The sequence below is a fragment of the Crocodylus siamensis genome, chromosome 13, assembly GCF_052110815.1.
Source record: "Crocodylus siamensis isolate JL-2025a chromosome 13, ASM5211081v1, whole genome shotgun sequence".
NCBI classification, from domain to species: Eukaryota; Metazoa; Chordata; order Crocodylia; family Crocodylidae; genus Crocodylus; species Crocodylus siamensis.
Genome location: NC_143407.1, coordinates 4,152,352 through 4,174,621, shown reverse-complemented (window position 1 = coordinate 4,174,621; position 22,270 = coordinate 4,152,352). Strand labels below are relative to the sequence as shown.

The following is a 22,270-nucleotide window of genomic DNA, read 5'->3' as shown; positions in this document are numbered from 1 at the left end:
TTGACCACAGAAATGGATGATTTAATTGTGCAAAACCAAACAACCTTATAAGGTGGTTATAAATGTTCCCACGGTAATATTTTTGGCCACTGAGTGTTTCGCATGGTGAAACCAGGGATTGAATTGTCTCTTTGCTGAGAGCAGTCATTAGAAAAAAGGATCTGTGAAAACACTGTTTCTGGAGAGCAAAGATCTACAATTAGCTGCCAGCTGAGATGGTCCAGCGCTCCACCACATCACCTGTGCTTGTTTAGAATAGGGTTAGGGTGGGTGGGGCAAAATGATGGATGTGGCCGGACTCCATTTCCCAGCAGACCCTGCCTGCGTCACGATGGCTGGTTTCCATAGGGACCCTAGCAGTGGCGGCACTGTGACCACGCAGGGCAAGGGTTTCCATGGAGACTGCCCCGGGGTGTACAGCTGGTCGGGCCCGGCCCGGGGCGGGGATATTCCAGCGGGGACGCTGTGGTGCAGAGCGATGGTCTGGTGCCTACATGCCCTTGCCCGGGGCCTACGGGCAGCAGCTTGCAGCTCTGCTCTGTCACTGCTGCAAGATCCCAGCCCTGGAGCGCCTCCTCACTCAATTGCGCGCGCCCTGCCAGCGCCGCTGGGGCTGGTCTCCGTGGATACCCTGGCCCCGTGCCATCATGGCGCTGCCACTCCTGGGGTCTCCGTGGAAACGGGCCCCGGTGGCACGGGCAGGGGCTGCTAAGAAATGGAGGCCTCTGCGGGCTGGACTTATCCCCTAACCCAGCGGTGGGCAAAGTGGTGATTGTCCAGGCCTGTCTGCATGTGATTTCTTCCACCAGTGCGATAGTTAAGGACCCTAATTTCCCTAGTATAAACGTGGCCTCTCTTTCTAGCCACGTGCCGTGAAGTAGACTTCGCAATCCAAAGCCTGTCCCACGTCCCTGGCGTTTCTGCCTTTGATACCAGCGTGGATTCGGTGGGCGCTACGTCCAGGCCGATAGTCAGAAATAGTATGCTGCGTACCGTGTCGACTGTGAAGCTCAGAGGTCTGCGGACGTAGGGCGCTGGTTTCTCAGTCTCCTGATTTAAAAGCTAGCGGCCGCTACAGAAAGGCTGGAATTGAGGCGAGGTGAGAAATGACTAAGATGGATTCTCCAGTCAGAGCAGACTGTGCTTACTATCTCCCGACGCACTGGGGCTAGGGAAAAATGGTGTGTAGATGTGTAAAAGTGGGTGTCTCCTCTTCCTGTATGGTTACATGGGGAACCCATTAATTTTTAGCCTGCATGCTATGTGGTATCAGTTTTTGAGCTGTCACCGATGGATTGCTTTACCAGGACATCACCTAGTTAATGTGGACTTTGGGTGGTAACCCGGATCTTTGGCAAGTTCTGGTTCCCTGGAGGGTTAGCCTTCTCAGGTAATGAGCCCCTTAGGCATAAAATATTATTCTTCACCCAGGAAATAAAATTTCCAGTTTAATACAAGCCGTAGTTAAAGGCTTGCAGTCAATGTTTGGTGTTACTTGGCCTATTTTTTTCTTTAATTGCTTCTGCTTGCCAAGGCTTTGTGATTGTTCAGAGGGAGGCTTCAGAATGGACGTTTTCACTAAATTTAGTCTCTCTGCCCCAAGCCCCCTTCATATTTTTTTTAATAAAGTAGTGACCATGTGCAAAAGCTGGAAATGACGATGGGTGTTAGGACCTAAAATTACTTCCTTCTACAGATAAGGTTTTCCCTCAAGGTTTCAAAACCTCATGTGTTAAGGGGGAAGCACTGAAGGATTTTTGGCACAGATGGTATCTGCTGTTGTCACCAGGGTGGGAGCGCGTCCCCAGTGTTAACAGTGGCACAGACTTTAGGACATTGAGTCTATTGTGGACAAGGACGACTTGCTGGCCCTTGATGTCGCATGATGAATTGGGCGACCTGCATTGAAGACTAGGCCAGTTCCTTGTCATTCGGATGAAATATAAATGATGCACTTAAAGATTTGAGCTGCTGCTCCCTTGCTTCTTGGATAAACTGAGTCCCTGAAGCTACCGTTTTGTCAGCACTGGTGTCCCTCCTAAATTGCCCTTTCATGTTGTGGCAGCAGTGGAAAATTTGCTTTCTAATGATAAGTTTGGAGGGGAGCCATTGAATTTGGTGCGCTCGCAGAGATGAAGTGACAGGGCAGCGTCCATGTAAAGGCCCGACCTCGGAGGCTGTATGTTTTGGGTCTGTTTCCCGGGGGTGCCGCCGTCCTCCCCTGGCTCTCGTTCCCTTGCGTTAACCTCCTCCCCAAGTCGCTGTCTCTTGTTTAGCAGACCTGAGGCATGTTTTCTGCTGCTGGGTTGAATCAGTATTATTGCCTGCCTTCATGAACATCTCTAGCCTCTGCTTCTCTCTCCTGAGTGAAGTAAAGCAGACTTCTCTGCTGGTCGGTGACTTCCTTGGACAAATCCGGTGGATGAGCTACACCGTGTCGGGTGCTTGGGATCAGTCTTCCGTACTGATCTGGGAATGGGCCAGCTGAGACCTTTTGGGTTGTGGAGGATCCCTTACAACCACAGAGCTTGGCTCTGTGGACTCTTTTAATCTGCATGCAGCCTTCCTCCCCTCGCTCCCCAAAACCCACAAGCTTTACGCCTGGCCTCAGCAAGGTCCCTAAATCCACTGCTGTCCTGCTCCAGTCCCATTGCCCCGTCTCTTTTTGCTTAACGGAAAACTCAGCATCGTTGTCTCCTGTCCCCTGAACGAAGGAATTTTAGCTTTGGCTGAACTAGTACTGTGGATGGGAACATCTCCAAACTTTTCAGCTGTCTTGCTCCTATTTTGAGCTAACCTTGAGCACAGTTCACCTGTTGGGAGTACTTCTGCCAAATCCAGGAGACTGAATGGAAGCTGATAGTTGATTTACAGATAGGGATCACTTGTACAATGTTCACATTTCATACTTCTCCTCCTTCGTGGCTGGCCTTAAATCAGAACCAGAATAAAATTTGCCAGTCCTTCTGAGACTTGAAATGGGCAGGGATGCTAGCAGTCCTCCTCAGTGCTGTCTGCCTGCAGTTAGGATGGAAACGATGATATTTTACCTCTCCCTCCGTGGCTTGGCTGTGTCCTAGGACAACGGCATTGCATCCCATCCCGGAGACAAAGCACTTGAGCAGTAGCTGAAGCAATTTTGTGTGAGACCAGAAGTTGCTTGTGTGTGTGGTGCACGATGCGGATATTGTAACTGGTTCAGGTGCCTTTGAACAGATGCGTGGGTGCAGTTTTTGTAACGGGTTAAGGTTTTCTTTGAGGAATGATACTTGGAGAGAGAGAGAGTGTGTGTGTGTGTGTGTGTGTGTGTGTGTATGTATATATATAAAAACCTCATACAGATATATTTTTTACCAAAAATTTTTTTTTAATAGTATTAGTGGGTTGTTTTACCCCCCCCCCCCCCCCCCCAAAAAAAAAAGAAGGTACCTCCCCTCCCTCTTTTATTCTTGACTTTAGTTGTTTCAAGCTATCCTGCCTCTTTAGGAATTTCTTCAGTGTAGACACTGAGTTTATCATTGTTTTCTGCTGATTACTGAGCATGTTATCACTGGCAAACAAGCCCATAAAGTTTTTTTTTTTTTTTAAATTTTTGGTAAAGATCCTGCAATTAAAGGAATTAAACTTGTTTAAACGTGAGATGATATTATGCAGCAAGGCAATGAATGGGTTAGTGGAGCCTGCAGATGGTAAAAAAATTAAAGGAATTAAAAAAGATGCAGGGGAGCATTGTGTTATGGCTACACTGGGGTGTGGCATTCGGCTGCACAGACCTGGAGGTGACGGTCCCTGTTGCAAATTAAAATCATGTGGGCTTTGTAAGTATTTTTTCCTGCAAGATGGCCTTTCATGTGTAACCACATGCAGTGTGTCAACATGCTATCTGGCGCCATTAGACTCCAGCAGTTTTACTCACCATACTTTCGTGGGCCCTTGGTATTTCTGTTATGCGTCGTCTTAGAATAGCTTCAGGCATTGTGGTGCAGCAGTTTGGACAGCTGGGAAGCGTGCGTTTAACTATTTAATCTCTTATGGTCTTCAAATATTATGCTTCAGTTTTCTTAAAAAAAAACCTCCCCAAAAGCCTCCAAAAACAACGCAGATATTATGCAGCTCTGGCCTCCTTTACACTACGGCTTGTCTGTAGTTGCAAAGCCAGGCAAGATGAGGCTTTGTTCATATGGAGCCATCCGTGGAAGAGGCAGGTGGTGGTGATGGTTTTTGAGGTTGCTCTCTCCCCCCTAAGTTAGCCTAGGGCTATGGTCTTGACTGAGGTGCCATTTTGGGGCGTGGTGTAAAATGAACTTGTGGGTTATATTATCCCATTAAGTTGGTGGGATGACCTATGGAGCAGTGAGGACTGGGCATTGGGGTGGTCAGAAATGAAAATGGAAGTACATTCCAGCATTTCCAGACTCAGGGCCACCTTTGGGAGAATACCTTGTTAGCTCCCCCCCCCCCCATTTTGTACAGGGGTGGGTATAGGGGAAGGGGGTTAAATTAAGTGAAGCAAAAAGCACTTAAGAGTCTTTTTTTTACCCCCCTTACAGCAAGAGAATTGCTTTGTGCCCTCAGAGGAAGAGGGCAGGGTACAAAACCACTGCTTCCTTACGCGTGTCATGCAAGGACAGGCTGCCGTTGAGTCTGTTTTTGTATGTATGAGATGCAGAAAAACCCTTTTATGGGCAAGATCTTGATTTCAATTAAGTGTTGGGGTATTGACAAATCAAACAGCCGGTGAGGGGATTTCAGGCTATCCTGGTGCAGTCGCAAGGCCGTGATTTATAGCTCAGTGTCTAACTGTTCCACCTTGTACAGCACTGCATGTTGATCATTCCCGCGGCATTTATCTGTGTCAGCAGTATCTACAGTTATGGGACCTCGACTACAGAGACCAATTTTTTCTAAATAAAATAATCTCTTTGCTCTCGCACATTTGATTTTTTCCTTTTTAATCAAAGCACTGAGAGCCAAGAGCCCAGAAGCTCCCCAGCTCCCTCCAGGACTCTCCAAACCTTGAAACAATCCAGAACACGAGCTGCAGTCATTTCCTGTAGTGGCTTTTTTTTTAAAGGGAAAGAATCAGAATGTCCAAATCTGCTGCTTTTGAGACTTTGTTTCTCTGTTTTCTTTGTTTAAAATGTATCCACTTTATGTTAAAGATCTAGGCCTTGTTGCATCGAGGAGAACAATGGAAGCCTCCAGTGGCTTTTCGTCATATTTTACTAATTGGAAATCTCTGGTCGTGGAGAAGCTGTCCACTGACGTGCCCCCTCTGTGGGAACCGCATCCTAATTTTGCAGGGGAACGGTGTCTGATCTAATGAAAAGCATTTTCTCAAGATGAGGCTTGGTATTGCACCAGAGTCGGCAGGTTATCAGGTGGTAACTCGAGTGAAATCATCTTAATTTTTGTGATTGCTTTTTTTTAATTATGCTTTAAAACAAGAGCGCCTTGCTTCCAGATAATCCCCTTTCAAAACACGTTAGGTTTTATCTGCCCCTTTCAGTGCTTGGCCATAGGATGGATTAGGGTTTTATGGCTCTCTGTGTTGTGAAACATGAATTTTGAAGGCTTTCCTCCTGGACTAGGAGACACGGTTGTGCCTTTTAATCACCCGGAGAAGGATAATTTGGCAACCGTGTTCCTGACTATTCTGCTGGACTTTGAGAACAGCGTGGCGGCGAGCCAGAGAGAATCTGCTCCTTTGCCAATCTCTTTCGTAATCTTTAGCACACGCGGGCCTATCGAATGACTTTTTAATTTTTTGCCTAAGGATCGGTTTGTTTAATTTTGACATCTGTTGGTTGCTAAGGAAAAAGGCTATGGCTTTTTTTGTGGGTTTTTTTTTTTTTTTATCATGCTGCTTTGTTTTACTAGAGACAAAACTTCACAGCTGATCAAAACATTCTTGCCATAGCCTAGCTATTTAAAATGTTTTAAATTTTGTGTCTTCCAAGAATTACACAACGTGGGGGGAAAAGAAGTACAAGTACACAAATGATAAACAGATTGGGAGGAAACGACAGATTCCATCCAAGCTAATGGGGCAAGACTCCTCCAACCACAAACCATGCTGCAGTCCCTCGCATGCCGAGCAAAATCAGTGCTCTGATTTCTGCCCGCATTGCGAAATGGTGACCTTATACTGCTAAAGTAAAGGGAATTGGTGCTTATTATTTCGGCAGTGGACTGAAAGTTTTATTCTCCTTGTTTTGTGGTGTTGACCCTTATCATTAGAGTCTCCCCTATGACCCCATCTTCCCTTGAGAAAGAAGAGCGAGTCAGCCATAGCAATTGCAAAAATAACGGGAAAATTCAAGATGAAATGGTGCCGTTTGCTAGAAATTGTAGAAATGTCGCTACCCTTTCAGAGAATAGACTTAGATGAGATGGAGGGGTCTTCACGAGTATCTCAGTGATGCACAGAGCTGTTGAAATCTGCCAGGTGGCTATTTTCTGTTGGAAAATAAGCATGTGTGTGTGCATGTGCACAGGTATACATGCATAGGTACAGAGCAAGAGATGACATGAAAATTATTGGCATTAAGTGAAACGGAATTGAGACTAGCAGTGCTTAAATAATTGCAGTCTTTTGGACTATTAATCACTTGTTTTACCATAATCCCTTGAGACCTAGTTACGTACCAGATGTCTATAGAGCTTGGTGCTGTACCAACCAAAGAAAGAGCTTACTGCCGAGTCGCTTAAAAACCTTTAGGTCATTTTCTTGCATCTAAATACTGCGTGTAACCAAGTTGATCAAACTGGGTGTAAATCAGGATAATATCATGCCCTTGACACAGCCTTGTTGAGTATTAATTAAGGAGCGTCTTTTCAAATGTATATGAGGATTGAATTTATACGACGCCCCTTGGCCCAAAACGGAAACAAAACTCATTCCTTCGCTTGACTAGTTTTGAAATAAAAATGACCGACCCAGCCAAACACCCGCTGGGAGGGATGGGCTCAGAAAAATGATTCGGGGATTTTAGGGTTGTGGCTGAGCATTTTTTTTTTTTTCTTTCTATCTTCCTGTCTTTGAGCAGATCTTCAGTGTTTGAAGAAGATAGACTAGGGGTGAGGGATATTAGGGGAACTTCACTAAAATTTCAGCTTCCAAAAAGTCATACAACCTTCAAAACAGAGCTATGCTGAAATTCAGACATAACATAGTATCTGCTTTTCAGGTGGTAAGTACAAATATTTGAGGTGACCTTGGGAGGTATTGGGGACCAAGGGACAATGGTCGAAGAAGCGTCACGTGAGATATCTCAGAATAACAGTAAAATATGCAAAATGTGGTAATGCTTCATTTCTTCCCCAGGGAGTAACCCAGTGAGGATGATGTCTGGGGAAGTCCTGGATTCCTGAATAAGGGTGGGATGGGCAGAATCCCTTGGTGGGCTTCCCAAGTGTCTCCTCCGTAGGAAATAATTTGTATCGACTGGATAATTTAACTCTCGCACAGATGTCATTGTATTGTAGAAATGTTTGTATTTCAACAGTGTTCCTCCAGAGGCAGTTCCGGTTACTGAACAAAATAAAGATGAACGTAGCTAATAGCGCTTTAATGTAGGCTGCCTGACGGCGATGGAGCAGTGATGCTTTGGAGCGACGGGGTGACGAACCTCAGCTACGTTGCTTAATGCACTGCTATAACGCACCCTGATATTAGGGTGGTGAGCATGGTATGAGATCCAGCATAGAACAGAATAACTGTATAAGGACTGCCTAAAACGGGCGCCTAGGCATGGGGCCAGGAACATCCCCAGTCTCGTTAGAAGCAGGCTCGGAGCTAGCAGTGACTTAAACCTTCCCACACAGTGGAAAGAGGTAATGTTGTGCTGTCATGGTTGTGGGCACCAACGTAATTGGAGGTTTACTGATGATTGTCGGTAAGAATTGCCTGTCTGTGGGCAAGGCTTTCACAGTGCTGTAGCGGAGACGATCGGTCGTGCATTTTCACAGGCAACAGCGTGCACAAAGTTTAGAAGGGAAAGGCTTCGTAGGGGTACGTGCAGGCTGTTCTTCTAGTGCCGTGTCTATAGAACGTATTCAATGAATCGTTTCAGTCTGCTTTACCTAAAGTCTGGTCTCCCTCTTTCCTTCTTGCATCGCCTGTAGGAAGGATCAGAACGTCCTCTCGCCGGTCAACTGCTGGAATCTCCTCTTAAACCAGGTGAAGCGAGAGAGCAGGGATCACACCACCCTGAGCGACATCTACCTGAACAACATCATCCCTCGGTTTGTCCAGGTCAGCGAAGACTCTGGACGACTCTTCAAGAAGGTAACCGAGCACTACTGCTAATGCATCTTTTGCTTGGCCCTCCAGGAAAGCAAAACCTCAGGTGTCAACTGCTGTGACTCACTGCCAGCATCCCGTACCACACTGTCTTCTGCTAACAAATCCCTTTTCATCACAGCCAGCTATAATTTGCTTGCCTTTTAAAGCTTTGGGTGTTTACGCGCTCTTGATTTGGTGGCTTAAGGATTCTCCTGAAAAGAATGTGAGATTCATAAATCCAGGATGTGGATTGACTCCCTCTGTTTTACCTATTTATAAAAAACTGTGCCTCCCTTTTTTTAAGGTGTGTAGTTTTCCAAACGAATGGTTTCGACCTCTTTCTTCAATCCCCAAAAATACCTGTCCGAGAACTACTTTACTTAAAAACAGCCATCCAGTCGCAAACTCCTGAGACTTCTGGTAAGAAACCCATGTTGGTTTTCCATCTTGTCAAAGAAAGAAGGAAACTCGTTTCTTAAAAATAGTGCGTCTGAACGTGCCTCTGAAAACCAAAGAAAAAAAATTTTAAAAGAGCCTTTTGGAAGAGCCTATTTTCAGGAAGTCGGTTTGGGCAGGGGTCTGAAGTGGTTTATATTTATTAAGAATTTATAATTTTCCAGTTGATGAAACCTGATGTAGAAGCTTTGGGAAAAAACAGCTCTATTAGACAATAATGCATTAGTCTCTTTTGAGATTTCTTGATGGTTGCACCATCTGGTGGCTAACATTAGAGCCATTTCGATTTTTAAAACATTGTCTGTCTCTTGGTTGTCTCAGTTCTGGAGAGAGGGTTTTTTCCCCATTGTAATAATGTCAAGAGAAAGGGTTGCAAGGTTTCTGATGACTATCTAACTGCCCAGACACAGTAGCGCTACACCTATAAGATATGGCTGAGGGCAGCTTTGACCATTCTTTTGGTTTTCCTGTTTGCCATTTGCTTTCGTGGTCTCAGTTTCAGTTGTGCTAAAATCTTTGACACGGGTATTGTGTTTGTGACTTTAAAATTAACATCTCTTTGGGTGAAATCTTGACAGTAATTGGAGGCCTCATCAGCTTCTCGCTGTAGTCTTGACAGCTGCCTTAAATGTCTTGAGAGAAAGTGTACAGATACTCTAAGCATCCAGACCCTGCTTTTAAGTGATGACGAGGCTCCATGCAAGGCACTGAGATGCAGACTAACTACTATAAAATGAGCAGGCCTCGCTGTTATACATATCATTTTGTGTTAAGAAATGCACTCGAAGGAGACAGAAATCTTGTGCCCTAATGGTTGGGAAACAGAGTTTTTTCACTGGTCTCTTTTTATAGCAGCTTTCTGAGGATGGCGGCAGCAGATTGTATGATGTGATCTAGTAGAGACGAATGACAGCCTGTGTAGCACTGGGTCCCCTTTTGGTCTGTGCGCATCTCCTGAGCATTAGTGGAATTGCAGCAACGTGGGGGGAGCGAGTAATACTACACAGAAAATTTCAGTATATGAATGGTGTGCATTGGTCTTCTGTCCTCATTGACCTTTTTAAGTCTTTTACATGTGTTGGGGGCTTTCTGAGTAGAGGTGGGATCTTTTATTCTTGGGGGTAATATCACGGCAAGACCTTTTTCTGACATTTTAAAACTTTTCAGTAACTAAGTTACCATTTATTCGCTACTTACATGGGCTTATTGAATAGCAGCCACTCTTTCAATTCCCTTAATCCTTCCAGAGGATAAGTAATCTCTGCCCTCTGGGTTGTGTGGGGAACAGGGTGGCTGGGAACATGCCTGACTGAGGACGTTCACGGAGCTGATGAACTTCCTGGTTTGGCTGGGAATTAATCTTCTCACTTTCACTCCCCTCCTCCTTGAAATGAGCATGATCTTATCCTCTTTTATTTCAGCTTGATCGGTGGGATTTGACATGGTTTTTAAACTCTGGTTTGTTTCTCCCATACTGAATGGAGGCTTCTCCTAGATTTGTGTAGACAGGAGTCCCCTACCAAAGATCAAGTAGTTGGTCTCGTTACTGAGTCCACCCAGCTTGCCAAGCTGGCTGAATGCCAGGGCAGGTATGTGATGAAACCCCTTGGGCTGATGCTGAGTTGCTAGGACTCGTCCCCGTCTCAGGAACCCTTTTCCTCTGCAAGATGGTAAGTGCCAGCTGGGAGAGATTGCACCGAACTCGGAGCCTCTTAATTGGAATATCTCCACTTCCTGAGCCACAGCCAAGCTGACAAGTGTAAACAGTACAAAAATTACCAGGAAGGCCTGGAAATAAAAGTACTCGAAGAACAGATTTTTTCATGTAAGCTGTAAAAGATTTCGCTGCTCAGCAGCTAAGCACAGAATCAGGGAGTTCAGCTGCACTCTCATTTAAAGATGCAGCATTACTGTAACCAGGTGCACCGAGTGCATATCGAGCCCTTCTCGTATATGAAGTGCTGAACGAACGATTTGAACAGCTGTGTGCAGCAGAGAGGCAAGAGGTAGCCTGGTCTTCAGCTTGGTAGGGAAATGGAGGCACCCAAGTGAAATGTGGCAGGTCGTGGCTGGAGCCAGGAGACCTTTCTGACCTCTGTGGCTTATCCTTCCAGCTCATTTTGCTTCCGTTTCCTGGGCTTTGGTAAGGGAAGCAAGGACTTGAATGCAGTTGGGGCTCTCAGAAACGCGTAAGTGCAACACGGTCTGAACCCTTCCACGGGTTATACGTACACTGCATCGATAGACGTGAACAGATTCTCTGGGGGGTTTTTTTAATCATCCCATGTTTGAGCGGGGGTAGCTTTTTCTACTTGAAGGTGCTGGGAGTAGTGGTTACCACTGGGGAACATGACAGCTCTGAAAGCCAGTCTCCTTTGAGCAGTTTGGAAGCAAGTGTCTTTTTGGGGTTTTTTTTGAGGAGCTGCATGATGGATGAAGCTACCTTGACAATGTCTTGAGGTTTGCTTGATGAAGTCATTTAGTGAAAGTATTTTGGCCTACGGGTGTTCAATTTTTTATTTTTTTTATTTTAACGCAATTTTAAGCGTACTGGTTAGAAATTGTGGCCTTTGGGACAATGCTACTACACCCTCTCCATTAGGAGATGGCTGTCCTTTTCTCCAGGCCTGGGACAGAGTAACGCAGTAAGCCTGGGATGTAAGCGGGAACGACGAGTTTACCCCTCAGACGCAATGAGGAGCGGCTCGTTTGGACGACCTGCAAAGCGAGTTCGTTTCTACCTCCAGGCATCCGCTGTCTATATGCGTGCGTGGATGTTACGCTTCAAATCTGAGCTAAACTGTAACATCGTGTAATGCTGTCTCGTGGGAAAATTCTTGCTGCTACTTGTACAAATGTTTTCAGCTTGCCTCTCTATCTTGAGGTTGCAAAAATTCATTTTCCACCCCCCTTCCCTCTGGAAAATGTCCTAGCACTTTTCTTAGTGCTTATTGAGAGAGAGTAAGTTTTTGGGTTTTTTCGTTTTTTAAATGGTAGCATTTTTTTGGGCTCTAGTTAGCTGCGGAGAGACTTTTAGGCCCAGGAGGGTGCAGAAGGAAGTGCTCTGGGTGCCCTTTAAGGTGGTGGAAACAGAATGCCTTGAACTTCTGATGGAGGTTGAAGTCAGGACTTGGGCACTATGTATAATTTAGGGGTTTATAACCAGCACCGTGTACTGTACAAACTGGCAAACAGTGGAGGGCCTCAAGCACAGACATGATCAATTTAGGATGCCTCCCCTCTGTGGAGGCACAAGCCTCCGCGTTCTGCGCTGGCTGAAGCACGGAGCCCTTTTGAAGTGTAGAGTATGCTGCACTAATCTAGCCTTAGGGCTACAGAGGGCTGAATGGCTGCGATAAGGTCTGTGTTGGAACGAAACAGAGACATGGAAGGAGGAACGGTGTCACAGCTGCGGCCTGTGAACCCTGGAGCAGAAGCAGACCCAGCACGAAAGGACCGAGTCTTGCTATGGAGCCGATGCCTGAAAGAGCAGCTGGAACGTTTTAGGAAACGTGGGCTTCAAGTGTCCAGCTGCTGGAAGTAGGTAACGCAGCCCTTCGGCGGAAACCCTGCAGGCCAAGACCAATCCTTCTCGTGTTGCGCGCCAAGCCCCTTTGTGACGGAGGGAAGGTGTTAGGAGAAGGGTGCAGCGTTGCAAACGTCAAGCACTGGCATGTTTTTCCTTAACATCAATTAACTTCTGAAATTGCAGTAGTGATTGTGCTCGAGTTGCATGGAGGGTTTCAGACAGCTGCTGCTTTCAGCCTGCAGTGTCATAGGAGCACTGTGCAGTCTGGCCTTATCTAATTAAGTTTTTCTGTCAGTGTCTTATGATGAAGAGATCCCTTTTCAGGGCTCTCATATGATGTGAAGGGCCTTATTTGTTTGAGTACTAGATGGAAGCTTGCCAGCCACTTCAAAGGTATCTTTGCTGATAAGGGGAGTTGGGTTTGCTGCCAAAGCCAACATTCGAGTGGTGTCAGAGGTACGATATATTGCTAGTGTTTCTCACTGGCTCTCTGTCCTGTTTACTGCCTTGCTAGGCTCCCTATAGAAAGTTTAAACACCGAGTGCCAGGGTGTCGTGTCTGTTCGCAGCGAGGGTGGTCCCTTTTTGGGAAGCAAATGCCTCTAGCCAGGAGCAAAGAAAGGAAATGATGCAAAAACCAGGGGAGGCAAAATTCCTTTAGCTATGAAAAGTTGAGCCCTTCTAACTAAGAGTTGGGCATAGTTTCCCATGGACCTGTCTATATGGACTGCTTCAGCTGGACAGCAAAATGAGGAGACACTAAAAAGTGCTCCTCTCTTTACCTTTCCATGCTCAAGCGCTGGGCCTGTGGATCAACTAGTGCTAGCACCCACCAGTATTTGGATGCTGATCTTTTCCGAAGGCAGGAGGAGCATGTCGGAGGAAAGAGCGGAGCTGGGGAAAGATGGGGTAAGTAGCCATGTGCGGAGTGGCCATGAAAGGTCCATGTTGGAGGTAGAGCAATAAAAGTCTGATGGAAAAAGCATTTCAGTGTTGGTCTAATGTACCGACAGGTGGTTGGAAACGGGCATAAATGTGGGTTTTTTTTTGCTGCTTCTGGTGTTTTTCTTTATCTTATACTTAGCACAAAAATATTCCCTAAGGGCAGACAACCATCTGAGAAGTTCTTAAGGATATACCCTGCTTTTAAGGATATAATCTATTGTATATGTGCATGGAGAAATAACTGCCTAATTTTTTGGTTCTTTGGTATGTGTTTTAGAGTAGTTTTGCAGGGCTACTGTACCGTGATGGTCCAAAGAACAAGATTTCTTTGGCAATACCTTTACTGGACCAGTTCAATCACTGGAAGGAGATGTCGGACTAGCTTTTGGGCGCACAATTCACTTCCTCGGGTCTGGTGAAGAAACGGATGCTACTAGCGATAAACACTGGGTTGATCAATCACTTCTAATTACATTGTGTAAATGAAAGTGGTCGCATAAAGCAGAAGAGGGCAATGTGTTTGGAAAGCATCTGTTAGCCAGTGCCCCCCTCCTCCTGTGCCCTTTTATCTTTAATTTCATGTTGTGGCAGAGGAGATTCCAAGTAGAGAAATGCAGGCCGGGTTTATTTTAGGTTCTAGGGAAAATGAGGATGGCAAAGGATTGATTCTGCCACCTCCACTCTGCCCATTTAGTGCCCTTCATCCCAGTAAGGGAGGCAGCATCGGGCTCCCGTTCGGTGTTCAAAGAGGAGTAGTGGCTCACCGGCGGGCTTGCTAGCCGGTGCCTCTGAATAAACAGAATCAAGTGCAAATTCTAGATTGTATCTGGTCGTAATCGCAGCGAATGACTGCCCCTAGGGAGGGGTTTAATATGTTTCTATTTGTCCAATAATTAATGATACAGCCCTGCGTTCAGCTACTGTGCGGTTCTGGCAGAAAAGCCTCGATGCAGGGCAGCGTTCCCATCCTGATCCTCTCCCTGCCTGTCTGGGGAGAGCACCGGGCTTTGAAGTTAGCTTCCATTCTTGTGCAGGAGTCTTTTGATTGCTCCATCTACCTTTGTAGGCAGCACATCTTTGATTTCTTCCTACATATCCTTGTTGAGCACAGCCCTTTCACATTTTTTTTTTTTTTTTTACCTCTTCTGTTTGAGCTAGCTCCCTTGATTTCCTATTTTCCCCTTCATCATTCCCTTTATCCCTTTGTCAGCCCTCGATTTTAACATGGCCCCTTAATATCTTTGCATGGGGCTACCTTCACTTCTAGCCCAATGATCATTTTCTCTCCCCTACAGATATCTCTTTCGTGGGATCCCTTGACATTATTGACACGTGTCCTCTCTGAGAAGAGCCTTTTTTTAATTTGGCATCTCTTAGTCACTATTTCTCTGTTGCCTGTTTTGAGGGGATTTCCCTAGAAGCCAAACTGAACTTGTATGTTTTGAGTTTAAGGGAAATATTATTTGAGGTAGCGCACTGAAGTCTTGCTCTTTGTCTGGTTTCTGAATAAGCAAGTTTCCTCTTGCAGCTGACAGGATTTCTGTAGCAAGAGTCCAGCGTGTGTGCCACTGGGTTTTGGTGCCACGACTTGCTGAGCACTGCACTGGGATTATCAGGCGTGTTGTTAGCCGAGACGGAAACAAAATGCTGGATATGTTGGGAATGTTTCTTGGTGAGGAAGTGGCGTTAATTGAGGCAGTCTTCTATAGCACCCGCTTCCATCATGTGAGACTTGCAGGGTAAAATATCTGCCTCTTTCCATGATCTTGTGTCCTGATGCTCATCCGGGGGCCGAATTACCTTTTCAGAGTAATAATATGGTACCGTAGAGTGAAAGTGTACATCACTCCAGTAGTGGTACTTGCCTAAGCCATAAGCTTCATTTTCAAGGCCCTTCGCAGACTCTCCCTACTGCCTATAATCCCCTTGTATATAATCAAGATGAAGAGTCCTGGCTCCACCTGGTCATTGATGCCAGCCTTCATTGCCAATTAGCCAGCCAGTGCTTTCTTCTTTGCTTTTTCCTGCGTTGCACCACATCCTTGGGAGGCATCTATAAACATTGCCATACAAACTCGACTTTCTCCTTCCAGTCTCTCCTGGAAATGCATTTGCTGTGATAACTTCAAAAAAATTCTCAACCTTTAGGGTATTGGGGTGACACCACTCTGTCATATTATATAGGCTAAAGTGGACTGTCGTACAGGCTAAAGTTGTCTTGCTGTTTCCTGGTGCTCTGTGTGCATCTCTACCATTATATGTTGTAAGTGCTTTGGGGTTGGGACCGCCTTGTTGCTCTGTGTGTTTGGTACTGAATACAGTGGGTTGCAGGGCCTCTGATATACTACAGCAGCCCAACTAACGATGCCTTATATTGTCGTCTTCTAGATCATAGCTTCTCAACCTGTGGTACATGTACCCCTCGGGGTATGCAAGACATAGGCAGGAGGTATGTGAGTATCCCAACACTCATTCACCCTCTTTTCCTCTCAAAAGTACAGCAAAAAATTTGGTGCAATTAAAAAAAAAAAATTAAATTCCCTGGTAATAATTTAGTGTTCCTACCTTTGGCCAACATCATCTCTAGCCCAGGTACATACTTGAGTTGTACACCCTGGTATAAAAGGTGGCAACCCTCCCCACACCAGATAACACATCTGTCGTATCACAGCCTTGTATACACAGCCGTTCTCGCCACGTATGGAACACAGTAGTCTGTAAATATGAAATTCCCCGGAAAATTGAATGTTGGGGTACTTATTAAAATTTTAATAAATTAGGGGGTAGTTGCTACTTAAAAGGTTGAAAAACACTGTTCTGGATCATTATTCTAGTACTACTGGGGTGAATAAGCACCAGGTAGTAGTAGCACTTACTGCCAGATTCTCAGGACCGTTTCCCTAAAAAGAACATTTTCAGGACTTGTGCAGCTTGCTGCCCTGTATCTTTGTCTAGTACTATTGATCCTACATTGGAGATACCTCTCTTCTGCTCTAAATTGTGCTCATCACAAATTTTAACGACCCTCCCAGTGGCTCTGTTGATGACTCTTTTAGCTGTGTGTGGCACCATTAAGCAGGCAGCCCACTTTAGATGCAGGTGGGACTTGCCTATAATCTTCGGTTGGTTTAGTTTTTTTACTGGACAACTACCCAGGGGCAGGTAGGGAAGCCACCCCTGGCCAGCTGGCTGTCAGATGCCATTCGCATCATGTTTCAAGAATGCAGCATTTCTAATGTAGTAGTGTTCAGTTAAATTCTATGCCCATATTTAAAAATGAGGCATTTAATGGCACAAACAGTGCTGTAATTTAGTTCCCAAGCGCACTTTCTGTGTAGTGCCCACCGTGGTTTGGTTATGGAAGGTGGTCTGTTCAGGTACTGTGCATGCACTGCAGTTGTTTCATAGTTTCATAGTAGCTAGAGTCGGAAGGGACCTAGGTAGATCATCTAGTTGGACCCCCTGCCTTGGCAGGAAAGAGCACCGGGGTCAGATGACCCCGGCAAGGTGCTCATCTAACTTCCTTTTAAAAATCCCCAGGCTAGGAGCCTGCACCACTTCCCCTGGAAGCCGGTTCCAGGCCCTAGCCGCCCTGACGGTGAAGTAGCGCCTCCTAATATCTAATCTAAACCTACCCTCCGCCAGCTTGTGACCGTTATTCCTGGTCACTCCTGGCAGCGCACGGGGGAACAGGGACTCCCCCAATACCCGCTGATCCCCCCTGACCAGTTTGTAGCAGGCCACAAGGTCCCCCCTTAACCTTCTCTTGTGGAGGCTAAACAGGTTCAGGTCCCGTAGCCTCTCCTCATAAGGCCTGCCCTGCTGCCCCCTGATCATACGAGTGGCCTCCTCTGGACTCTTTCCATATCGTCCACGTCCCTCTTGAAGTGTGGCGCCCAGAACTGGACGCAGGACTCCCGCTGCGGCCTGACCGGTGCCGCATAGAGGGGGAGGATCACCTCCCTGGACCTGCTCAAGATGCATCTGTGGATGCATGACAGGGTACGGTTGGCCTTCTTGACTGCCTCCCCACACTGCCGGCCCATGTTCATCGTGGAGTCAATGACGACTCCAAGATCCTTTTCCGTCTCCGTGCTGGCAAGAGGGGAGTTCCCCAACCTGTAAGTGTGGTGCCGGTTCTTCCTCCCCATGTGCAACACCTTGCACTTATCAGTGTTAAACCCCATCCTCTTCTCATCCGCCCACCGTTGCAACCTGTCAAGGTCAGCTTGTAGCCTATTGCACCCTTCTAGTGCACCCACATCCCCCCACATCTTAGTGTCATCAGCAAACTTGAACAGGGTGCTTTCTACCCCCTCGTCCAAGTCACTGATGAAGATGTTGAACAGCGCGGGCCCGAGGACCGAGCCCTGGGGGACCCCACTGCCCACGTCCTTCCAGGTCGAGAAGAACCCATCCACTACCACCCTCTGGGTGCGGCCCTCCAACCAGTTGGCGACCCATTTGACCGTGTGGGCATCGACACCACGGTCTCCCAGCTTTTTGATGAGGACAGGGTGAGAGACAGTGTCGAAAGCCTTCCGGAACGCCAGAAAGACTACATCCACAGCAACCCCTGCGTCTAATGATTTGGTGACCTGATCGTAAAAGGCCACCAGGTTGGTCTGACAAGACCTGCCACTGATGAACCCATGTTGGTTGCCCCTGAGCATGCATTCCCCCACAAGGCCCTCCTGGATGTGTGCCAGGATAATTTTTTCAAAGAGCTTACCCGGGATTGAGGTAAGACTAACTGGCCTGTAATTTCCCGGGTCCTCTTTTTTTCCCTTTTTGAAGATAGGGACCACACTGGCCCTCTTCCAGTCCTCCGGCACCTCGCCAGAGCACCACGAGTGCTCATAGAGCCGCGCCAGGGGTCCCGCAATGACCTCGGCCAGTTCCTGTAGAACCCTAGGGTGAAGATGGTCCGGACCAGCGGACTTGAACACGTCCAGCCTCTCCAGAAGTACCCTAACTAACTCCTCGCTAACCCCTGGCCCAGGCGTGTCTCTCCCGGGGCCCGAGGGGGGCCCAGCAGGGAGGTGGCTGAACTGGTCCCTACTTAGGAAGACAGAGGCAAAGAAATCGTTAAATATGTTAGCTTTGACATCTGGCGTGACGACTAAGTTGCCCATCGTGTCCTGCAGGGGCCCCACATTACCCGGGACCCTCTTTTTACCCCCTATGTATTTGAAGAAGGACTTCTTATTGTCCTTAATCTGGGAAGCTAGTCCTATCTCCATCTCTGCCTTGGCCTTCCTGACTGCCCCGCTACATCCTCGGGCGACTGTAACATAGTCCTTCTTGGTGATGACCCCATCCCTCCATTGGGTGTATGCCTCCCTTTTAGCAAGGAGACATTCCCGGATGCTCCTAGTGAGCCATGGGGGTTTATGTGCCCTCCTGCTCCCTTTGACCCTTGTTGGGATGACCTCCCTTTGGGCATGGAGGATGGTCTCCTTAAGGAGCAACCACTCACCTTGGACATCTGGCTCCTTTCCCCTCTGGGTCCTCAGCGCTTCCCCAACGATCCTCCTTAGCTTGTTGAAGTCAGCCCTCCTAAAGTCTAGGGCTGTTGCCTTGCTGCAGGCCTTTGCCACCTTACGCTGGATGGTGAATTCCAGCAAGCGATGATCGCTGTCTCCCAGGTGGCCCATCACCCGCAGCCCCCTCACCAGGTCGTCACCCGTGGCCAGCACCAGGTCCAACAAGGCGTCTCCCCTGGTGGGGCTGTGCACCTCCTGGGTTAGATGGAGGTCCTGCACTCTGGCTAAGAACCGACGTGAGCGGTCAGACTTGGCTGACTGCTCCTCCCAGCAGATGTCTGGGAAGTTCAGGTCCCCCATGATGACCACATCCTTAGCCCTCACGGCCTCTGTGAGCTGACCTAAGAATTCCAGGTGGAGCTCTTCTCCCTGGTCGGGAGGTCTATAGTAGACTCCCACCGTTAAGTCTCTCTCCCCTGGACTGCCTTTTACTCTAACCCAGAGCACCTCAGAGTGCCCCCCCTCTACCCCCTTGCTAATTGACGAGGAAGTATATTCCTCCTTGATGTAGAGTGCTACTCCTCCACCTTTCCTTCCTATCCTGTCCCTCCTGTATAGCCTATAGCCCTGGACACTCACCGCCCAGTCATGCGATGAGTCCCACCACGTTTCTGTGATCCCCACTATGTCAGGGCTGGTGACAGCTAGGAGGAGGGCGAGTTCCTCCTGCTTCTTCCCCATACTTCGAGCATTCGTGTAGAGGCATTTGAGGCCTCCAACGGTTGTGCCCACTGACCCCCTAGTCTCAGCAATGCCCCATCCCCCATCGCTTACCTGTTTCTCCCTTTTGACCATTGGTCTGGGCTCGCTGGCTGTTGCTGGGCCTGGTAGTTCATCGTCTCCTCCGCCCTCATCTTCCCCCTCCCCTGACGAGCCTAGTTTAAAGCCCGCCGAAGGAGGTTCACCAACCTGGAAGAGAACACACGCTTACCTTTAGGGGAAAGGTGGAGCCCGTCCCATCCCAGCATGTCTGTCATCACGATGTGCCGGTCATGGCTGAGGAAGCCAAAGCCCGCCTCGAAGCACCATTCCTGTAGCCTCCAGTTGGTCTCCGCTATGCCCATCTCGTGGCGTCTGCCTCGACCGCTCACTGGCAGGATGGAAGAGAAGACTGCCTGTGCGCCCATCTCCCTCAGCACGCCTCCCAGAGCATGGTAGTCCTCCATCAGGCGATCAGGGGCTCTCCTGGCCGCATCGTTAGTACCCACATGGACAAGGACCGTGGGGTAATAATCGGTGGGCTGGATGATGGACTGGAGCATCCCCTTCACATCCTGAATCTTCGCTCCGGGCAGGCAGTAGACCTCACGTGCTGAGGGATCCTGGCGACAGATGGGGCCCTCCGTACCTCTCAGGATGGAGTCACCAATCACGATGACGCGACGCTTCCTCCTCTTAGGCCTCTTGACTCCCGCCGCCCGCACAGGACATTGTGTGCGCAGAGTCTCCTCCCTGGTATCTTCCACTGCTCCCTCCTCCTCCAGGGCTGCCAGGGCCTCGTACCTGTTCTCCAGATGGACAGGAGGAACTGGTGCCGCAACATGGTTAATAGCCCTGGCACTGGAGACCGTGTGCCACTTTCGAAATGAAAGTCTTTAGAAATCTTATGATAGTCAACGAAACAGTATGACTGCACAGGTTCTTCTAAGGGGCTCTTGCCTAAGATAGGATCGACATTAAAACCGCAGTGCATTTGGCATGCTGTGAGTGATACTGGAAAATATATAATGTGGATGGTGGAACCGTCACAAAGGGGAAACATGCAGCTACTTTAGCCACACTCCAGCTTGCATCCTTTGCCACTGGTTTACACCCTCACTTCTGTTTGTAACCATGCTATGGAAAATCTTCGTGCTCCCAGTGGTATGGCAGAATCCTGGTTTGCTTCATGAAAAAGGGGGGGGAACCCAACCAGTAGAAGAACAGCTTGCTGTGCAGTGTCTACTAGCAGCATATAACTTGGCAAATGATTTCTGAAGAAGAAATATGCAGATGTTGAATTTTTTGACCCTTTCCCCAGTTTTTGGTGGGCTTAGGTCTGTTGTGAAATGACTTCAGTTTCTGAATGGTCCGGTTCCTTGCTGCTGTAGTGAACTAACTCCCATTCTTCTGTGCTACTTGTTTTTAAAGAGAAAGTTCTGTGCAGGGGAAGAATTGATGGAAATGATTTGCACGTGTAGATTTATCAGGGCCAGCACTATTTACCCACTGCTGTGCAAGGAGATATCAAATTGTTTTTCTAATCAGAGTGGATGACTTCTGACATGCCGTTAGTGCTCTGTATCGGGTCACGTATAATGACACGATCAGAGCCCATTGCCCCAGGTGACGCACAGAATAGCTCAAGGCTATAACTGAAATGCTTCTGCTAGCTCTGTGCTGCTGGCTGAAAGCATCCCTTCTGTCTATGGCGTGGGCAGCTAACATGCTGCATGCAGTTGGCTCTCTTCAGCGTGGGAAATATCTTGTCTTATCAAATTCCCTTTCTCTTCACATACATTTGTTCAGCTTGTTGCCCCTTTTTGTAGCATATGCCTCTCTTTATCCAGTCTTTAGTGCTTCAGCTTGGATTCAGGTCAGCAAGGGTCTGGGTGACAGTCTCTCTTAAGCTCTAGGTTGGTCATCTAATTGCGATCCCTCTAGTCAGCTATGTCGAGAGAAATTTCTCATGGCAAATTTGAGAGAGGACATCGGGGAGAGTCGGTAGTATGAAGCTGCCATATAATGCATCACACTTGTGCGCATGCTATTACAGGACATTACTTCCAATATTTCGTGGGACTTCACTGCCAGCTGGTAGGGCTTGCCACCTCTTGAAAACCTTTTCACATCTCGCTCAGTTGATAGGTGAGACTGTGTAGCTGGCTTCACAATAAGAGCGAGTGCTCTCAGCCATAAAATTGTTTGATTTGTTGGGGGTTGGGAACGTGAAGCCTGATATTTGACAGCATCAGTGCTTAAGACAGCAAAAATGGGGAGCTCTTTGTAAGCCAGGTTGATGAGCCAGAGAGTGCAGGTGGGAGTACGGTATTACTGTAATGTATGCACAGTGTTGGGCTTTTGGTTTGTTTTTTATACAGCCTTGTATTTACCTAGAAAATTGCTTTCTTTTTAACATACCTGCTAAATGAAGAATGTAGTATGGGCTATGAAGATTGGTAGGGAGAATGAATCCCTACATAAGTAACAAACTTCTGCATGAATAAGCCACGTTTTGGACCACTCAAAAAAAAACAAACAAAAAACCCCCCCAAAAAAACATACACTCTTGGATTGATTATTTTCGTTGGAGAGGCATGACATCCACTGGGTAGCATGTATTTTTGTAGGTGATCTCTTGTCATTAAGCTGAGATTTCTGGTGGGGGGGGATCTAACACAGCAGCAACAGAAGAAACTGTAGGGATAGCTGGTTCTACAAGGTTATATAATAACGAGTAAACTTATTAAACGCACATTAAAAAAGGGTGATCAATAGTTACGTGAAACATTTACATACAAGTTTGCAT

At 47.3% G+C, this 22,270-nt stretch overlaps 1 protein-coding gene across 3 annotated transcripts in view; it reads left to right on the top strand.

Moving 5' to 3' along the window:
- SRGAP2 (SLIT-ROBO Rho GTPase activating protein 2) overlaps window positions 1-22,270 on the top strand; it is a 163,794-nt gene that overhangs the window by 69,470 nt on the left and 72,054 nt on the right. For all 3 annotated transcript variants that reach the window (XM_090024974.1, XM_090024971.1, XM_090024973.1), the window contains exon 4: window positions 8,128-8,290. In XM_090024974.1, the coding sequence (XP_089881100.1) occupies window positions 8,128-8,290 (163 nt within the window). The remainder of the gene's footprint in view (window positions 1-8,127; window positions 8,291-22,270) is intronic.